This window comes from Parasteatoda tepidariorum, chromosome 7 (assembly GCF_982258835.1).
Source record: "Parasteatoda tepidariorum strain Cologne lab strain chromosome 7, Ptep-v5.0, whole genome shotgun sequence".
Lineage (NCBI taxonomy): Eukaryota > Metazoa > Arthropoda > Arachnida > Araneae > Theridiidae > Parasteatoda > Parasteatoda tepidariorum.
This window is the reverse complement of record NC_141761.1, coordinates 31,221,915-31,244,046: the sequence shown is the minus strand read 5'-3', so window position 1 is coordinate 31,244,046 and position 22,132 is coordinate 31,221,915. Positions and strand designations below refer to the sequence as shown.

Below are 22,132 nucleotides of genomic sequence, written 5' to 3'. Positions count from 1 at the left end.
TCGAGTTATGAGACAAAGCAATAACATACCTAAATAGTAAATGGGTAGATTGTAAAATATTTCGCATCCAATTACGGTACAATATAGTGGAGTTCAACTACAAAGGTAAAGCCATTTTACCATAAAATTTTATACATAGATTGTTACAGTAATATTTATTTAATTGCAGTGATTCAGCGATTTTACAGTAATTTATACTGTAAAAATTACGGTACATCATATTTCTTAACTTTTAAGTCACCCTGAGTGTCCGTATTTTATTACGTAGTTTGATCAGGAATTTTCTATAGAGTATAACTAATTTAAGTTTTATATTTTATTAGCTATAACGCTCTATTAAGAAACATGTGAAACTTAATAAACTTAGCCTCTTGAAAAAAATTAAAAAAAATTTTAAAAAAATTATGATGTGGTAGCTTTCTAAGATTGCACATCAAGTTTCCTAATATTTTTAACATAATAAGCTTAGAATATTTTCAAATTTGCTTATCTTCATCTTTATACCGCCTGATAGCATACATAAGTGGTTTTAATTTGGTCCTAATTGCTCTAAAGCAAAAGACGCCTCTCTGATCTTGCATAAACCTTACCCTGCTCAAATTCTAAAAACTCTAATTGCTGTGCTCATTTTTAAATTGAAATAATGCAAAAAGAATATTTTTTTACAGAAGAAGAGTTAAAAAATATACTAAAATAAAATTAAGTATTTTGATTATTGCACTATACACGTTCTAAGAAACACAGAAATGTTATACATAATGTTCCATACCTGTCTCTTTATGTTTAATGCAGGGAGAGGAAACTTGTTCTTTATGAGTGGTGCTACATATAAATACTTATATCTGAGTTTGATGACAGAAATTAGGTCTGGAAATGATTTACGATTCTGTGCTTAAATCATATACCAAAAATAATAAACTGAAAGTGCATCAAAGTATTACGAGACCCGAGCACTTTCCAAAAATTGAAATGCTTAGTTTCGAATTTTTAAATATTGATTCATGCAAGGGTTAAGTATTTAAACATGAAATGTAATTTTTTTAAAAAAATAGATAGAGTAAAAGGAGAATTATAAAAATGATCTTTTTTTTAAAGAGCGTGACTCAGTTGCAAATTATTATTTTCAAATCATTTTTGTGCACTAATGCTAACCAATAATAAACCTTTAGAATAGATTATTAATTCGACATAAATATTAATATTTTATTAATTTATAATTACACTGAGAAAAAAAGTATGGTCAAATTTACCATGCTTCTGGCTCTATGGGAACATCAAAGTAATTTTTATGGAAGGGCTTTGTTTATTAACTTTATGGTAAAATTAACAATAAAATATGGTTTTTATTACCCTTCTGTTTGGTAGTAGAGGTGATGAAAAACACATTTTGAGAAGTATAGTTAAACAGACAGACCGTTGTATATATATGTTTTGGTAGAGTATGTATGTTTTCTAATGGATTATTTTTTAAAATTTTTTTTATAACTTTTGTTTTAAATGAGATAGTATTTAGTATCCTAGCGCAAATGTTTCTAAATTTATCAAGGAAAGGCTAGTACAAATTTTTTGTTTCGTGATTATTGATACTTTTAATGGTTTTATTCATCATTATGTTCGATAATTTGCACAATTGCTTGAATTGCATTGATGTTTATTGCTATACCAAAGACTTATTAATTCCCAAATTTCCTCTAAAATATTAAAATTTCAGACATTCATTTAAAATAGTTTTATGTTATGCTACCAACTAAATGTAAATAAAAAGTTTAAGAGAGAAATTTTATTTATTTTTCTGACTAAAAGTCAAGTTTCTTTTATAACTGTAGTGCAAAACAAATAAAAAAATGGTTTTGAAAGTATGGAATGATGTTAAGAAAATATAGTGTCGATTCAAAAAGCGTTAGTATTATGCAAAAATAAGAATAAAAAGAAGAAAAACAGTATACATTTCCTTGCCAAAAGTGAAAGGGGAGCCAAGTATTCGCCAAGGATTCCCTCTACTGAAATTGAATAAAACATTTTTTGAATAATGTTTAAAAGTTATGCGAACTTTAGAAACGTAGTTTTTTACGTTTCACAGAACTCAAAGTGCCACCTTGGAATGTTCTTTGTGAAAACGAAAGCGTTCAAAGGTTTTCTGCTTTTAAGAATATTAGATACTCTCGAAAACTATCATTTACAAAATTTTATTGAACGTTTTCGTTGGATTCCAAAATGCAAATCCTTGTACAGTTGTAAATAACTAGAAAATACTATTTAAACAAAAAAAAAGCTTAGAAGTAAAAAGTGTTGCTGCATATTTGAGTTTTAGCAAATAATATCATGCAAATATCCTTATTTTTAAGGAGTTGTTTTCAGAATGATATTTTAAAATGACATAAAAAAAATTTAATCAGAAAATGAATCCAATTTGCAAAAACCAAAAAGAGACAAAGAAGTGCTGTCTTACAAACACACATATCTTCTATTTCTTTTTCCTGCTTTAATGTTTGTTTGAATATCTAAATTTAAAAAAAAATTGTTAAGATTTGTTGCTAAATCAGAAATTTAAATGAAAAGTTGAAAGATTTCAGTTTAGTAAATATACCTTCATAACAAAATATACTATATCTTGCTATTAAATAATAAAACTTTTTTTATTGTTTCATACTGCTTGGTGTCAAGTTTTGCATTTTTTCTGAAACGTATAAGATCTACTGATAGAAATATTGGCCACAAGGCTTTTTCAAGCTAGAACAGACTTGGTTACTTCTTGTTATTTATTCGAAACAAACTGGGTGGTAAGTCCGAATTAGAAATTTTAATAAACCCTATTTAAAAGTCTCCTTTGGATAATATGGAGCGAAAAAATACTTCTAGAACCATGTTTAAAACGGAATTAAAAGGATTTAGAAGATTATCGAAGTAACGTGATAACACGATTATAGAAGTAACGTGAGAACCAATAAGAAATATAATAGCACGTCATCGCATCCACCGAGTCTCCTGGACTCGTGATCATATCAGTTGAGCCCCAGATGACTGAGAATCTGGTCTGATGAGTCACAATTTATGTTTATCACAGCTAAAGGGAGAGTTCGAGGGTGGCGGAGACCCTACGAAGCCATGGACACTGTGTAATCTGGGGTGTTTCCAAAATAGTGTGGGTTGCTCTTTCATAGCATGAACTGTGTTCTATGGTCCTAATTGCACCGATAATGGACTGGAAATGGTTATGTTCAGCTACTTGGAAAGTACTTGCAGCTGTTCATGGATTTCCCGTATTCAAAAAAGATCATATTTTTATGGATGGTATCGGACCTTAATTGTTCCCGACTGGTTTGAAGAACATTCTGGACATTACCAGTTCATGAGATTAACTAGCCATCTAGATCGACCAACATAAGTCCTATCGATTTATTTATGGTACAAAATCGAGAGATCAATTCGTACATGAAATTCTGAACCCACAACATTTTTGCAATTATCGGCATCCATTGATACAGCATGGCTGAATATTCCTGCTCGGGAGTTCTTTCTATTCGTTGAGTCCATGCCAATTCCAGTTGCTGCACTTTGTAGAGCAAAAAGAGGTCCGATAAGATATTAATAGGTATCCCATGACATTTTTTCACTTCAGTTTATTGCTACTTGCATATACACAAAAGTATATACAAGTTCACAATTTCACTTGACGAAAAATATTTTTTCAAACTAAATCTTAGATAGATTGACATTTAATACATAGTGTATCATACATGTAAAACAATTTGTATTTTTAAAAGAAGAAAAAAAGAGCTTTTCAAATTTTCATGAAATCCAGTCTTTTTCAGAATAAAAAGACATTTTTGCAGAGACCTATTTCTCTTAAAAAGTAGTTTATTATTGCCGCATTTAATATTTCGCTCACGGTACATAGCTTTGTGCTACGTGATAAATTTTAATGCGTTTTGCTCCTCCAAATATTTATTAAAGAACTAAGAAGAACTAAATTTCTGTAGATAAAAATGAACAAAAACGTGACTAAGACGCTTTGTGTTAAGAAATAAGGACTTTTTTTTTTCATTATCTACTACCTTTATAAATCGTTTATTACTCTATATTAATGAAAATTTTATATTCCTGTAAAATTTAACGGTTAGACAGTGTTTTCGATCAATAATAATGAGTGTATTACTTGGAATCATCATGAAGTTCCATCAGATCAATTTTTTAAACTATCAAAAGTTTATTTGTTTGGAGAAAGTGTAATACGTTTTCCTTTGATTAGGGAACGCTTTTCAGTTTTATTTTCACATAAATCTGCTTCTAAAGAATTTGTTCTTTAGGTTTGACTGCATCAAATCAAGCCGATTTTTATAATGCAGTTATTTATTTATTTATTGGGTTATGGAAGGAAATGTCGAAAACAATTTGTCTATCTCGCATTGGTTGTAGAGATATAAATTAATAAAAATTTAAGTTTGTGTAAAATTATTTTTAACAAATTTCAGAAATTTTGCTATATTGGCGATAAATAATACAGTTTAAAAATAACGTTACAATAAGAATAAAGAAAAATAATTTAATAAAATTTTCTTGTTAGATTTATAATTTAGCAATTAGAATTTTATCATGAAATGTCTGTAAAATCTAGAATTATGCAGGAACTTATGAATTCATTACGTAAACATAATAGAATTTTATTCTAATCAAGTAATTTAATCTTTTAAAATTTTCTTTTTGAACAACAAATATTAAAGTTATAAAATAAGGTGAAAGGTCTCAAATGAAACTTTATGTATCCTACAATTCTCTTTGTCTACTGAATGATTTAAGCTTACCTTCGAATTCAATGTAAAAATTGTAATTGTTTATATTTTGTAACTTAACTTAACTATACCCTGCGTGCTTTGCAATGTCTACAGTTTGAATTGTATTTAAAAACAACTACGTGTACCGAAATGAAAATAATTTACATCATTTTAATGAAGTATTCGGCTCACATGTTAGGAAAAATTTTATTGCAATTTTGCGTTTTATTGTAAATATTATTATTCAAGTGCTTTCAGATACACGCAATATTTTTGTCTTTCCATTCGGAGTGTAAACGAATAAATTAGAAAGTTTTCCGACGGGTAAACAGGCAGCATATAACTGTCCTTGAGAAGCAAGGATTTTCCAAGTTTAGTGTGCATAAATATAGCGATTGTATTTGTACTCTTTTGATGGTCAAGGCAAATGCAAGACACATCGGAAACTTTACACGCGTTTATTCGAATAGCATATCTGTCGGGTTTATCGAGATGTTTGGAAACAGGACATTTTCTCTTTTAAATTTGCCATTTTGAATTTTAGCTTCTAGGATGATGGTTGCTATTCTTTTCATTGAAAGCCGAATACCATTGTAAAGTTTAGGTGGATTGATATTTAGGATTGGAATGATAGGTGCGCCAATTTCCATAGTTAATGCCTGCGGATCCATGCCTGACAAATCAAATGAATTCAGAAATTCAGTTGGATAGTTGACAAAATCGTTATGGTGTATAACAGTATTAATGGGCGTATATGTTCTCGCATTGCTCGGAATTTTCTGAGCACCTAATATAGCACATTCACCAAGCCACTGAAAATTTTTGTAATTCCAAGTAATATTTGAGAAATAAGTTTATCAGTGATTGATTAAAATAATTGTGCCGAAGTCTGTCAATTTTCCACCAATGTTCACCAGTATGGCTTTTTTTCCATCTGGGTATCAGAAGGACAGCTTTGTTGACCACTCTCTCAGAGGCAAAATATTACGTGGGCGAACGTTGCTCCCACAGAATAATGGGTAGATAGTACAGAGAAGAGAAGGAAAGAATATCCATACATTAACCGGGATTTCAACTAAGTACTTTTCTGACTGGTCAGCTCCTTGCAGTCCGGTCCGGACAAAGTCTTTTGGTAGTGTAATGCATTGAGTGGATTTATCTATTGCATTTATTTCTTTAACAATATTCAATAAATTCCTTGCAAAATCTTCAGCTGATGATGTATAATGTTGTAGTTGAAGAGGCATGTTGGTCCCCAAATCGGATTTCTGTGCATCCTGCCACAACGCTGATGATATCAGACATGCATTGATTTCATCATCAGCAGTAGTTCAGCGTGGTTTTAGTGGTAGAGTTTGCTAAAAATTAGTACGATGCGTAAAATAGTTCATTTTCTCTCAAATCTTTTAATGTAAGATAAAATGCTTCTAATGCTTTTCGGTGCACCATAGCACATTTTTACCATATAAAAAGTATGCATGATTGAAGTATTCTACCCATTACAGACTTTTATTTGATATGGCATGTGGATATTTTAGCGATTTGCATGTTCAAAGGCAATTTAAGTGCTGAATGTGCTGTTTGGCAGCCAGCCAAAAGAGTTACCACTATTCCAGATGATGCAATTGATAGTTCAATTTCATTTTGGCATCATATGGGAGCCAGAATAAGTAAAATAACAAATGCTTCACCTTTGCCACCGGTCGCATCTAAGAAAAACATTACAATGTTTCGATTTGTAATAGCCGCTTTAGTTTTATCGTTCGCTATGCTTTCATCGAATACCAATTTTGAAAGATTTGATTGAAAAAAAACATTCACATTTCATAGACATCAAGGTGTGTTTAGTGTTGAAAATCATGATCGAAAAAATTGTTTTCAAATATATTTGGCGCTGGAATTCCCAGTTGTAGCAGTGTTTTGCTAACGATTGTTAAACGTATGTCCTCTACTGAAATTAACGCCTCATTATTTACGTCTGGAAAGAATTGAATGTTGATTTGCTTCACGTAAATGATGCAGTATATCTTCTCTCATATGTAGTTTTTTATTTTTCTGAAAGATCGTTTGGTTGAAAAACACATGTCCAATATTATTGCAAATAAAGTGCGTATTTGCTGTGGTCAAGCAGTGTTAGATACAATTGTCTTTGAAATGTCCTAATGAGCATTGTTTTCAAGAAAATATAAGTTTTGGCAAGATTTGGAATAAATGGAGCATACTTCATTGTTTACTATTCTTAATCGTTGGAAAAATGCAGGTCCACTCGCATTGACTATAGCAGAAATCGTAAGTAGAAGTATTCTGCATTGTTAGGGTGGATAGTGTAGAGACGAACTAATGTGTCAGTCAATCAACCATGTACATAAATTGGGGTGTTTTATAACGGCTTTAGATTGTTTAAGACGTAAAAAATGTGGTGACAACGTTCTTGAATCGGCCTTTTGTATTGCAAAATAAATTCGCTTTTGCTGTAAACTGTTATGATTTTAAATTGAATATGAGTGACGGACGCTGATGTTTCATTTCTGCATCCCCCGTAAAGAATTTAAGAGTTTCCATTCCCACATATTAAATATAATAGGGGAGAGGGAGATTACTGTGGAGATGAAATTAAAGTGGACCTTTTTTCTTTTATTGGTCAAATTGTTTCCGTGAACTATGATAGATCGGCAACTTTGATGTTACTCTTCCATATGCAGTTGCATAATCACGCTGTCTGATTTCCTCCTTACTCTTTAATCAAAATTTTTTATTTAAAATTTTTAAAAGGAATGTGAAATATGTTATGTATTATACTTTTTTTTACCTATTTTGAAATTAACTTTTTCTCTATATAGTTTCAGTTAACCAGCATTAGGCACAAGCAAACAAATGTCTACTTAAGTCTTACATTGTCTTTTTCAACACCAATGCTAATCACTAAACTTTTAGCTTTATTAAAATATTTTAATTTAAAAGGTATTAATATGCTTTTAATTTTGGGTTGATATTGCACTTTTTGAGCAGGGAAATGATGTTGCTATAAAATATAAAGAAAACTGTATAATTTTCTCCCAAGTGACTTTTATAGTGATTGATCAGTTCTCGAAATATGTAATTTTAATTTTTATGGAAATTCTGAACATTTATTAGTAATTTTTCATAAATACACTCTTTTTTATCAAATTGTTCTTTTTAAAATACACTCCAATTCTCATACCAATCAACTCTATTGTTATGTAGTTTCTGTAACTAAATGCCGGGACACATTTTAAATAGGCCTAACTTGTGAAAAAGGCTAGTTTTGGTTCATAAACTAAACGAAAGGTAGCATAGCAATCTTTGGGGAATGGCATGTATTAGTTCTAATGACACTAGCTGGATTAAACTCTTTGAAAGTCACTATCTTACTTTCAAGAAAATATGAACAATTTTGAAATATTAACAGATTGAAGAACTTTTTGTTGACCGAAAACAAAAAATAATGCAGAAACTAAACAATAGAAACATATTTATTACAATAATAATATTACTTAAAAGCAACGAAAACTTAAAATGAAATAAGATTTCATTTCTTCCAGAAACTAGGGTTTCATAGGTGCAAGGTTGATGGTTCAGTATTCTTTGTTCATAATAGTAAAAAATGCAGTTGCTTTATTTCCAAATATTTTCATGCGCCACTGAATTGAGGCAAGATAATCTAAGCGTATCTACTTAAATTTAAAACCCAACATTTTAAAACATAAAACTTTCTCGCCAGCTTTAAATATTTGATCGCCTAAGGCAAGCTAGCGAGTCGAAATTTCATAGGTTTTCAGAGCAAATAAAAATAAGAAAAGTTACAATTTTAGTGTTTTTCACTCAGAGCAACGGTTTTATTTTTAACTTTGCATACTATAATGTTAAAAAGAATTGGCTGGGTTTTAAAACAAACAAATGTTTCGAACATTCAAAAAAATATTAAACTTCTTAAAAGTTGCAAATTGTGCGTGCATTTTTTTACTCAAAGAAAAATTTAAAAAGAAATCTAAATGAATAATTTTTAATTTTGAATGCTAGTTAGTCCAAAACAATTTAGTGACAGCGAACATCGCCAAGCATTTAAAAAAAATAGAGCAATATCTTTAAAGTAAAAGAGAACTCCCGCTAAAAACGCTTCAGTTTTTTTTTCATATTGACATTTTGTGACAGTTTATCCTGACTCAAGATGGATTAACAAAAAAGCAATTAGCAATTTTCGTAAACTCACAACGGTTAAAACAAAAACGCTTAAAAGGCATTATAACTTATGACAGAGCCATCAGAGAAACTTAAATTTAATGTATAGTTATTATTATTTCTTTTATGAATTAAAATATGCTATTCGAGAAAGCATTGAGTCTTAATCAAATTATGTAAAATTGAAACACTGCATTGAGGATACAAAACATTCATGAGACAAAATATCTATATCTAAATATATATATATATATATATTTATATACATTGGACAGAATGATAAGAGTTAAGCATAAAAGTTACTACTGAAAAGTAGAGATAAGAGTGCTGAATAATATCTGCAGTTAAAGCGTGCAAGTGAGAAGCAGAAACCACTAGATAACTTCAGAGTAGAGAGAGAGATAGTAAAAATTAATAAAAAATAATTAAAATTGTAACAAGATAAGCAAATATTTTAATTTAAATAAAAGAGTTACAAAACTGAACAAAATTAACTAGAAAATAAAGTTGAATACATAATGAATTTAAAGGAAAAATCACTGCTTCCAAGTGTGTTATATTAATGAAAAGAAATTTTAATTTTTAATTAATATTTCTGACAAACACTCACATACTATTAAAAAAGTATCATTAATCGTTTTGGACGATTGATTCGAGAAAAATACGCATTTAGTTACGGATATTAATTTTTAAAAGTAACTTATCATTTAGCAAGAATTTTAATTTAAAATTTACTTTCGAAGACAAGCCTTTAAAGTAAATTATGTATAGGGAATTAATAAAGAAAAAAGTTTTATTATGAATTATCTTTATTTATTTAAAAACAAAAGTTTAGCCGAAATTCTGGCAAAATTTTAAATTTTGTGCCCTTTATGCTATACAATATTCTTCGCAAAGATAATAAGAAAGAGCGATGCGGCTGATCGGTCAGGGTTATTAAAAACTGACCACTACGCAGATAAATCAACATCGTATACCCTTTTTCTTCGGTTTTCTTTACAGTCTATGGCACAAAACCTCAAACCACCCATGTCTTCGAGAAGGAAATTGAGCGAGTCTCAACTATATGCATAATTGTCGTAGAAAATTTTTGACAAAAGATTGCGTTTCAGTCAACGAAACCGTGAAGACTATTTACATGCTGATTTCAAACCTATATCGATGAATCGATAATAAGTTATCGATTATTTAAATCAAAACTATTCTTTGCAGGAATTTTGAGACAAATTGTGGTTCTTAAAACTAAGACAAGTTAAACAATTTGTTAGTAAAGCGATTTTAAAAAGAATGTTTTCTAATTGACTTTTATTTACATTTTTTGTAAATAAAAGGGAGAGTATGTTAGAAACCATTATTGTCGGTGAAATATGATTTGTAAAATTATTTTAAAAATTGATAAAGTCCACCAATAGACCACAATTTTTATATTGAAATTTTGGGACCTAAAATTGAGATAAAGTATATTTAGGAACCAATTTATCAGGACTGTGGCGGAAAAGGCAAAACTCAAAGTCTCATCATCGGCAAAAACCAGATGGGGCATATTTTATGGAGTATTTATAGAATAATAATTTGAAATAAGCAATCAGTTTTTCGATATCAGTTCTGCTGTTGGAAATACTGTGTCAGTCAATGAAACAACGGTTTATGTTGTCTCCTAACCTCGAGGGGAAAAAAAAAAAAGAAAACGTTATTTCGCCGAGAAAGTTAAAATCCATCTATATTGCTTTTGCAATGAAGATAAGTTAGATAAAAAGTTCTTTCATCAGAGGGTACTTTGATGAAAGTTTCTTTTCAAACATATTTATCTAAAGTTTAAAAAAAATGCTATTTTTCCTGCTCGTTTAAAAGATTTTTCTTGAACATTATTTGGGATTAAAAACTCAATTTTAGAAATGAATTCTAATAAACACTGAAAAAAAAAGAGTTTTTAAAAATTAAGATAAAATATGACATGTCCGAAATAAATATAATCGAATTTGAAAACCCCATGTATTCATTATTGAGTATAAAGATAAGCTCAAATTGAAACAGCATTTTCTCAAATTTTAGCAAAAGGTGTAGTCTCAAAAATTATGTAAAGAGAGAAATGAGTGAGATGTTTGTTAGTTGCCGGCAGAATTTAAACAAAGGACCTTCGGGTTCCTAATATGATATTCTAACCGCCATAGTTGTTCACCTAAGTCCCGGGAGAGTTATAGTTTGTCTGAAGTAAGAACCTCCCTAGCCATTCGTCTGGAGCTGTGGCGGTGACTATGGTAACGAGGTATAAGTAGGGGCGGGGTCACTGTTTAGGACAGGTTTCGGCTCTGGTCGGCAGAGAAAGGGAATTTTTCTCTTAGGTTCATTGACTTAGCCTTTGAGTGAAGAGAAGCTACCCTCTCTGAAATGAGTTTTTCTTGTTTCTATAGCAGTAGACGACCTCAGACTTTGTGGTGGGGGGAGTTCTTACCGTAGACAAACTATTAGAAGCGTATAAAGGCGTCGCCGTAATGACACATCATGACATATCAATGTCTTGCTTCATTGGCATAAAGGATTGCAATCAGAAAAATATGATACCATTAGCAAAAATAGGAGATCGGTAATTTTAATTTAACACTTTTTTTCTATTTCGTTACATCTTAAAACCCTTCAGTTGACTGGAATGTGTGTCATGATGTATCATTCTGGCGGTGACCATATAAGGATTCCTAACTCTACATAGACTAGGGCTTATAACTATGGTAGTTAGAGCATCATACTACGAATCCTACCGGCAGTCAACGAGCATTTCTCTTATACATTTCCTCCTCAATTTCACACTTTAGACCATACATTTTGCTCAAAAATGAGTTTATGCTGCTTCAGTTTTGAGCACGTCAATTCACTCAATAATAAATACAAGGAGTTTTCAAATTCAACTAGTAGAGAACCGATTATCCGGAACAATCGGGACCATCGCTGTTCCGGATAACTGATTTTTCCGGTTTTCTGAATCGCTACAAAAAGCGGTTTTTTTTTCTTGTCAAACTCAACTAAAGAAAATATGTATATATTTAGAATAATTTTAAAAAACTCTTACTTTTTTTGACAGTGTAGGGAACTAAATGATGATTATCTCTAAAGTGATTGTAAACATCTTTAGATAACAAAAGAATTCTGAAATCTTTTGAGGAAAAAAAAATTTTTTTTTTTTTTTTAATGGCAGGAAAATGTATCGAATTTCGTTCCGGTTTTCTGGTTTTCCAGTATTCTGATTTTCGGAGAAGAGGTTCTGTACTATATCAATTTTGGTGCTATTATGACTCATTTTTGTTTAATTATGAGAAAATCTATTTTACTGTGAAATTACAGTTTTTCTGAGCCGCATATAATTTTAGAAAATCAGTAATAAAAATTACTGAATTTGAAAGGCCTTGTCTAAATTTTTTAAACTGTATACAAAACTGATTTTTAATACTCAAAATATGATCGAAAAAGTTAAAATTTCGAGCATCAAGTTCATTTTTTCTATGAAGTAAATACCGGATTCTTTGCAACTTCGCCGCCACGAACTTCAAAAGTAGAACTGATACAAAAAAAATAGGTATCTATGCTTTTTACAGGACTGAAGATGCCTATTTACACGGTACTTGTACCTATTACAGCAATTAATAACGCATCTCTGATGTCCATAATAGTTGAGTAATTTTTTTACTGCCCCAAAAATAGAAAGCTCTCAAAATATGCTAGCATGTTTGAAAGTGGTGTGCCGTAATAACACTAGGATGCTTTTCATAAAAGTTAAATAAAAAATTTGTGTACTAAAATATAGAAACTGGCTTATAAAAATAAAACAAGAGAACAAAACAAAAACTAAAGCAAAGAATGTGAGTAAAAATTAAAAAAGAAAAGAATCTTAAACAAAAGGCGAGATATTTGTTACACTACCAGTGAAACGGTTTTGTAGCATCTCCTTTTCAAACAACTCTGTCAGTCCAACCATTGGTTTCCACTCCTCCTGATCCAAGTAATACGATTACATCTCATAATCTCTTCTCACATAAGTAACATACACACATAACTTCCGAAATAGAACACACAAAACACATACTGGCCTTTGCTGTAAATAATGAAACGCATCATATTATTTTGTAAACAATCATATGAAGTTTGAAAAAATATTATAATTACACATAGAAAAATACATGCTTTGAATTTATTATAAAGTAGATATTTTATGACTTCATTTAACAGATGCCGTCATTTAACAAAATTTTGTATGCGAAAAAAGATCTTTAGAAATTGTAATTGAAAAGTTAGTTAAAATAGCATTCCGTTGAACTAAAAATTTACAACAAATAAAATTTTTTAAACAATTAAATAAGTAATATTTAAAATTTTTGAAACTTTTACTTTATCTGACTTCATACAGCTATTGCTTTTTTTTAAATTTAAGACAAAACTACTCTCCTATATTATTTTACGATAATTTATTACCATAAACAATACTTTGGTTTATACATATTATTTATTATATTTTCAATATGATCAATATATATATATATATATATATATATATATATATATATATATATATATATATATATATATATATATATATATATATATATATATATATATATATATATATATATATATATATAAATTAAATACTTTTGTATTAATAAAAGAATTAAAACTCTTTCGTTTTCATAAAATGTCTCTGTTAAAGAATAAGCGTAGAGAGATTCTATTTTGGGAATTCAAGGCTGAAAACATACCATTGAAATATAAATAGATTTATATTTCAAAGGAAGAGTTATTTTTAGAATCGTTCCCTTTTTCAATTCCATATAAGGAAGCAGAAATGATTTTCCTTAATGCGTAAGGTTACAAGGAATGTACGAAATGTGCCTTTTTACTTCAAATCTATGTTGGTATAAAACGTAAGAACGCATTGTTTTGCGTGTCCTTTTCATCATGATTTGATCCTGATAAGCTGTTCAGGAATTGTCAGAAGTCTTGTCCATTCCCCTCCCATAGGGAGTGTGGACGGGAACTGTTATCAATACCTGCCTACCTTTAAATAAACCTGTTTAGAACGTATGATGGCTTAAGACTGCAATTATTTCAAGCTAAATACAACACTGATAACAGGGTTGGAGCCCTGTTATTACATATATATATATATATATATATATATATATATATATATATATATATATATATATATATATATATATATATATATATATATATATATATATATATATATATATATATATATATTTTTTTTTTTTTTAATGTAATAAATATATCTCATATATCAAATGCAGCACAATTAGTGTAGAAACATTTAGCTTAATTATTAAACAATATTCAATAAGCTGAACGACTTAGTTTATTAAACATTAGTATTAATGACACAGTTTTAAACAGTTGACCAGATTAATAGAAATTTCTGAATATTTCAAGAATACAATGATTTCTAAATATTAAAAACGAAACCTCCTGGGTTTGATAACAAGTTCCCCAACTGAAGGAGATAGAGGATCTAACTTTGAAATTTCCTTTTCTTTTCAGAGAGATAGAATCCTCTATTTACTGCTTGAAAAAGATTAAACTCGTGTTTGCATTATTGGTTATTATTGTTTGTTGAAATGGATTTCAGGTTGTTATCAATATTTTTACAATATTTTAGATACATGAAATGATGAGTTTCCTGCTATTTTTTTTTCCAGAAACAATTTGGTAGACGATTCAATGCTGTTTGAACCGCACTGTTGCCGGTATTTTTATTTATACATAAATTTAAATTTTAAATTAAATATTTTAAAAATGAGCTCGTATTTCAGATGAATGTCAATCACAAAATTTTATAAACCGTTCTTAGTTGAACAATTTAATGAAAAAAGGTTATAAGAGGCATTTTGAAAGGTAAAAAAATAGAATATTTTACAATAAAAGTTTTAAAATAGAATGATATTAATAATAAATCCCAATATCGATGAATGAAAGTTACTGGAAACAATATCTGAATGGGTTAAATTTAAAAAAAAGAAAACTTGAATAAAGAAAACATATTAAGGAAATGTACATACTATAGCTCCGTTATCTAAACAGAAACCTTCCTCAGTGACTAAACACTAACTGAAAAGTAAAGCGATAAGCACATGCAAAGTAATTTAACCAATCAGGACGGAGGAAAAGGCTTGAAAAAGATAATAAAAAGTGGGAAATAAGAAGCAGGAGAGGTGGGCTTCAGCCGTATCTCCAGGGGGCAAAAGATTAAATTGGAATAGATTTCCAAACAATGGTGAAGAGTGGGATACTAGAAAGATCATTAACAAAATTCTTAGAATTTTCAAAATATAGAGCGATTTTCAGAAATCAAGTTTGGCAGGTGAAGAGCAATGCTGAATGATTCTAACAGAAGGTAACTCAAACCTGTGATTTACAATAATAATTTAATAAATGATATTTCTTGTATCCTACCCTTTTCCAGGGAATGAAAATTTCTTTTAATTCAATCTTTCTTCCGTGATACTTTTGCATTTATAAATTTATTAATTACGATTAGATTCTTATAAAAAATGCATCAACTTTTACATTAATAATTTTTTCAGAAAATGCATGAAAAACAATTTCAAAACTTCTGCCGTTTTATATAATTCCTTAAACTAGTACTAATTCTTCTACTTCTTGTTATCCGAATCATTTATTTAATTCCTTAATACGATATTAAGTTATTTGTTCAAGTTTTAACAAAAATTCTTATATCTGGTAACAAAGCGGATCCACATTTAAAAGTCCCAATACTTTTCTGTACAAGTAATTGGAAACCCCTCCCCTTTTTCAAGAGAAAGTAAACATTGATCAAAGCTTTTCCAGCGATTTTCCTTTCTAATCATTCGCTTCTTCTAACAATTGGAAAAGTCAATAACGACATTTCTTTTCAGATCTTCAATCTTGTTTTCTTGTGTGAGCGGTAAGGATTGAATAAAGTTCAAACAAAGATTGACAGGTATTCGAAGAAAAAGAATAAATTTCTTTTAATTCTTGTAAGGACTTTAAAATGGCCATTTAAGAGATTTTATTTTATGAAATAAATTTGTTTCATTTGCAGTGGACTATAAATTTAGGTTTCTTTCATCTCCTCATAAACATCAAATCAATAGAGTTTTAATTTGCTATTTGGCAAATTGATTATTCCTCCATGCGTAAGCTATTTTAGTTGAAAAGAAAGGTAATAATTGATGGTAAATTTGAAACGTTTATTTAAACATATATAATAGTTAACAACAGTTGAAACAAATGTTTTTAAATTTCTCTTCAGCATGCAATAATCAAAATAATATTTAAAGGCTTTCTTTTAAATAAAGATCTTGCTTATAAGAAAAAGAAAGGAAAAACAATTAAAATCATTGTTTAAAAAGTAATAAATACAGATTATCTTAAATTGGCTTTCAGGGGGAAGGCTAAGGATATAATTTGGAATATATTTATAAAAATAAGGCACTTATCACAGTTTTTATTTTCAGTAAATTAAACAAACATGTTATTGTGGAAGACCATAATGTGCTAAATGATGTCACTGTTTGGTAAGTGCCAGAAACAATAAAATTACTTTGGTGTAAGTCAGAAGCTTTCAATTTGCATACCTTTCCTTTAGATCGGCAGATATCGATACTTAACATGCCCTGATTGCAATTGTTGCAAAAATATTCATATTAATTGTCACTTAAACTCTACTGTAAAGGCAAACTAAATGTCAAAATTTTTTATTATCATTGAGAAGTTAAAACTTATTTTACCTTATTACCAGCGTTGAAGAGCCGATTCAATTCTGATTTAACGACTATCATTATTCAACTCCATATACCCTTAGAATTTCCAACTCTGCCCAGAAAACAATGGAACTCCTTCATCAAACATTTGAATGAACTAAACATTCGTTAAAGACTTTTTGATGGCACGGACCTCATTTGCATTACATGGAGAGGAAAACCACGAAAGCCTCCCACGATTAGCCTGACGGCGAGGGAATTCTAACTTCAAAACACAATACGACATTTTATCGAAATCGGACGAATAGTTCCCAAGAAATTGAATTTTAAATATACGACTTTCTTAAATATGTTCTTTCACGTTTAGATTTGTATAGACTTTCACGTTTAAATTTGTATATAAACCTCAGAGTCTGAATATATACTGTTAAATGCTCATTTTTACTTTTTACTGCAAGATAAAAATAATTTTAGATACGTATCATACCACACAACATAAAATCCTTTTCTAGTATTTTCAACAATAAGTTAAACTTAATTCCACTTTATTTAAAACATTATTTAAAATTTAATTTACTGCTTTAATCTCAAGGATGGATTAACTTTTCCATGTGCAATATTTGCCAGATAAGAAAAAAGGTGCCAGATAAAATAGGATTCCCCCCTCCCCTTCATAGAGCACTTTGGATCAGTTTTAAATTGGTTGAAGATCAGGAACAAGGCATTTGAAGCCATCTCGCCCCCCTGGTGGTGTTTGAGTCAAAAACGTTTCCTAAAAGCATTTTGAGCCAAAATAAAAATTCCTCCGCTCATTCCTTTTAACATCATTCTCACTTGGCGGACTTGGAAAACAAAAAGATTCTAGAAACAAAGTTTTCAACGTTCATAGCGTGTTATCACTTGCTTTACACCGACTTGATTACGAGGGCTTTTATACTCTGCCTTAAACATTTGCAGCTATTTAGAATTGGTGTTATGTATCTATTTGCAGGCACTCCCATGGGATGCTGCAGCAAGCATTACACGGCTCGCTAAAACGAGAGCAAGAATTCAGATAAAGCGCTAGATAGCCCTCTGGCGCATTCTGTATGTTGCATTTTGTTGGATTGTTTGGTTTGCATGCAGGTAATGCGTCGTTAAAAGACGCGGGAATTGTTCATTAATGGAATTTTTATGTCGAGATTGTAAGTTTTAAAGAATTTGTTTGGAATACGTTCGTTTAATTTGTGTAACTCTGAAAATAGTGAAGCTTCTAGTGTTGTTCTGTGGCAAGTGATAACTCTTTTTCTGGATTTAATGCTGTTAGTTACAATAATTTATGATGCACACTAGCGTGAAAAAGTCTTTGGTCAAACTCGATATTAATGTTCATTCGAAATGGTGTAAAAAAATATATAATTCTTTTTTAAATTTACTTAGTGTGCTTATCGACAAAAAGGCTAAGTCAGCTTTAAATAAAATACAATTTTAATGTTAGTCAGGTATTAAATAGTGTTTTTCGTGTTTGACTGTTTTTGTACATCAAAGTAAGTATTAGATAAATGTCTTTGTTTAGAATAATACAATTATTTAATTACTTAGTTAAAATCTAATAAATATAGACTTTGCTTATTTATTTAGTGAGTTCTACTCGCTACTTATGTGTATACTATTTTTTTATATTGACATTTGTTCCTGCAGAGCTTGTTCTTATTTGTGCGAAAATTGGTTCTTAGGCTCGAAATATGTACAGAAAAGGAACATACGAGCAAAGATTTAAATTTTAGCAGAAGACAGTTAATGCTTAGATTGCAAGAATATTGAAAAAATACTTAATCAAGAGTAATATATATGTTGTCTACGATATTGATATGTCGATTAAGAGCAATAAAAGCATTCTACCAAAAAAAAGGAAAAAAAAAAAGAAAGAAAGAAAAGCACAGGAAGGCAAAATGCTTTCCACAGGATGGCCAAAAACTTTTGCACGCTAGTATTTGAGACATTCTCTTTCTTTCCTGAAAAAAAGGGAGGTTTAAGTCCAGAATACTTAATCACATCACACATAAATGAGACTCAAACCGTGAGAAGTTTATTTTATTATGCTGAATGAATTGCGAGAAAGTTTAACTATAACTTACAAATAATCATCTGAAATTATTGCTTAGACCAAAAAAAGTATTGTTCCCTATGCACATGCTTAAAAATCAATTAAAACAAAATAGGACGATAGATGTGATAGGTTAATAGTAATGAGATTCTTATGATAGAAAATTTTCATTTCTGAATCCTGTACCATTCAACTCCTTACGCACGCAAAATCTATTAGTTCTAGCGATTAAATATTTATTTTAGTGTTCAAAAAATAAAAATTGTGATAATAATGCTTTATTTGCTTGTGTTTATCTATTGCAATATCAGACGCGTAAATAGTCAAATCTACAAAACTGTATTTTTTAACATAAAAATATTTTTATAACTTTCAAGCTACTATAGCAACCGACTTCATAATAATTTCATTTCATTAAGCATTAAAAATTAATGGGGAACAATACTTCAATCATCCAAATTACAATACTCAATTAAAAAATCAATGCGGAACAATATTTCTATCATCCAAATTACAATACTCAATTAAAAAATCAATGCGGAACAATACTTCAATCATCCAAATTACAATACTCAATTAAAAAATCAGTGCGGAACAATACTTCAATCATTCAAATTGCAATACTCAATTAAAAAGTCAATGCGGAACAATACTTCAATCATCCAAATTACAATACTCAATTAAAAAATTAATGCGGAACAATATTTCTATCATCCAAATTACAATACTCAATTAAAAAATCAATGCGGAACAATACTTCAATCATCCAAATTACAAGACTCAATTAAAAAATTAATGGGGAACAATACTTCAATCATCCAAATTACAATACTCAATTAAAAAATCAATGCGGAACAATATTTCAATCATCCGAATTACAATACTCAATTAAAAAATCAATGCGGAACAATACTTCAATCATCCAAATCACAATACTCAATTAAAAAATCAATGCCGAACAATACTTCAATCATCCAAATTATAATACTTAATTAAAAAATCAATTTTTACCTAGTCTCAGGTTCCAAATGATATCCATTGTTTTTCTAACTGCTTAAGGAACAAACGAGTTCACAACTCGTAATCATTAGAGCACGATTTCTTACGATATTTTAAGATCTGCTATATTTTCTTAAATTACTTTGAAATATATTTAAAATACTGCAATTCAAAAGGTGCCGTAAACAAATCAAATAATATTTAGTTTCACATTTTAAATATATTTGTCTCGCCATTCAACATGACAAGAAAATATTTTAGAATTTTAAATCAACTTTTTTTAGTTACATGAATGAACGTGATAAGAATTTTTTAATAATATATTAAGAACAATTTTAGAATATGATAAGAAAGCATACAAAATACGTTATTTCAAAATGTAAATAGTAGGTATTTAAATGAAATAATATGGATAGGAAAAAGTGTAAATAGTATCACAATTAAATTTTGCACGAAACGTATATTTCATAAGGACATGCTTTTACGATTTTTTTTGAGTTTGAATGGCATGAAATTGTGGGGATTTAATTTTGGACTATGTAAACCTTCATCTATCAAAAAGTACCTCTTGATCGAATCAAGTTATCACGTCTTATATACTAGGGAATTGGTATTTAATATTTATAGTGGTAGTTACGCCACAAGATTATGTCTATAATTTTCTATTTCCTAAAATGTAGGAAGACAAAATTCAATTCATGTAATTTAAATTTTGCATATTTTTAATGGATGGCTTTCATGAAATAAAGGGTATAAAACTGTATCTTTTGTTTCATCTCTTTGTTACTAACATTTAAAACAAAGATAAAAAAACAAAACAAACATTAATCTATTTCAATGTGTCTACAACTTTGCATAATTTGATTTCTGAAAAAAAAACTATTTTCTTCTAAATCAAATCAGAGATATTACAATTGGTAGACAAAAATTCCAGGATAAATTTTAAAATGCTTTAATTATTGTGTAAACCATACTTCAATCATCACAAATGACCTATGTTCGAAATGACGTAAAATTGGTTCATCTTAATGAACAAATCCACATCAGGTAAAAATCGAATGATATTGTAACTATTAGATTTATTTGGTGGCATTGTAACTTCTAAACTATTATAAAAGTTTCCAACATTAAGGGTTCTTCTGGAATTTCATTCTATTTTTATATTGTTAGTAGAAATAATATTCTATACAACAGTGGCAGAGTGGAAAGAACAAAAAAATATTGAAGCTAACTTTTGTCTCGGAAAAAAATAAATAAAAACGTATTGAGGATAAAGGAAAGTTTCGCAGCCAACATCTCTAAAATAGTTTTGTTATCTGTTGTAGCAAAAAAAAAAAAAGAAAAAAAAAAATAGAGAGAAGAATGTGAAAAAAGAGGAGAAAAAAATTCTTCAATTACAAGGCTTTGATTTCAAGAATTAGCAGTTGCCTTTTTTTACTCAGTGTAAATTTTTCTCCATCATGTTTGATCAGTGCCTTTACCAATTTCTTAAGACTAGAAAGGTGTAAGGGTAAAAATATTATTACTAGACCGTTAAGGAAAAGTTTTTCTTTGCTAGTTAGTATTTTGTCAGCTAATAATTTTTATTACTTTTCTTTTATTCGATTGCGAAAAAACAGAGAAGAAAATTTCATCCAGAAGGGAACATTTGTTAAAAGAAAAAGTTACACTGTTTATTTAGCAGGATTGCGTCTTTGTTGTTTTCTGATTGCGTCGAAAAATTATAAAATACCTCTTTTTTATTTCAGAATTGAAAAATACGAAATTAAAAGATTATATTTATAAATTTTGAAGATTATTTTTCATATTTTTTTTCTTTTGAGTCATGAAGAATCTTTTTATTTCATTCGGTCTTTATAGATTTTTTTTCTATTCTTTAAGAAATTTTTTATCTTTATATAATTAATCGATGAATATTCAATTTTTATTTTGTTTGCATATTTGTCCTCAATAAAAGCAAATATGTTTTTTTTCGCGAGAAATATTTTTTAAATAGTTATTAAGAAAGGTTTAAGGAAATTATAACATTTTTTCCTAAATTTTCATTTAAGTCTTCAAATTTAATAAAAAATTAGAAATATATATTTATCCTAAATATTTTGAAACTAAATTAAATTTTTTAATTCAAGGAATATTTTTGGTAGTATTGCTATGCAATATATTTTAACGCGAAAAAATATATTACAACTATTTAATATTTTTCTTCTTTATTACGTAAAATGTACGCTGTTTAAAACTTTTTAAAACTTTTACTTGATAGTTTATTAATCATCATTTATCAAGAATCCCATGTGAAATTACAGGTAATTAAATACGGAAATTGC

General features: G+C 29.1%; 1 protein-coding gene across 4 annotated transcripts in view; it reads right to left on the bottom strand.

The window, feature by feature from the left end:
- Positions 1-22,132, bottom strand: part of LOC107441786 (tyrosine-protein phosphatase 69D) — a 542,487-nt gene that overhangs the window by 462,960 nt on the left and 57,395 nt on the right. For 2 of the 4 annotated variants that reach the window (XM_071183653.2, XM_071183654.2), the window contains exon 2: positions 12,885-13,056. The exons of the other annotated variants lie outside the window; for them this stretch is intronic. In XM_071183653.2, the coding sequence (XP_071039754.1) occupies positions 12,885-12,939 (55 nt within the window). In that variant the 5' untranslated portion in view covers positions 12,940-13,056. The remainder of the gene's footprint in view (positions 1-12,884; positions 13,057-22,132) is intronic. 4 annotated transcript variants of the gene reach the window in all.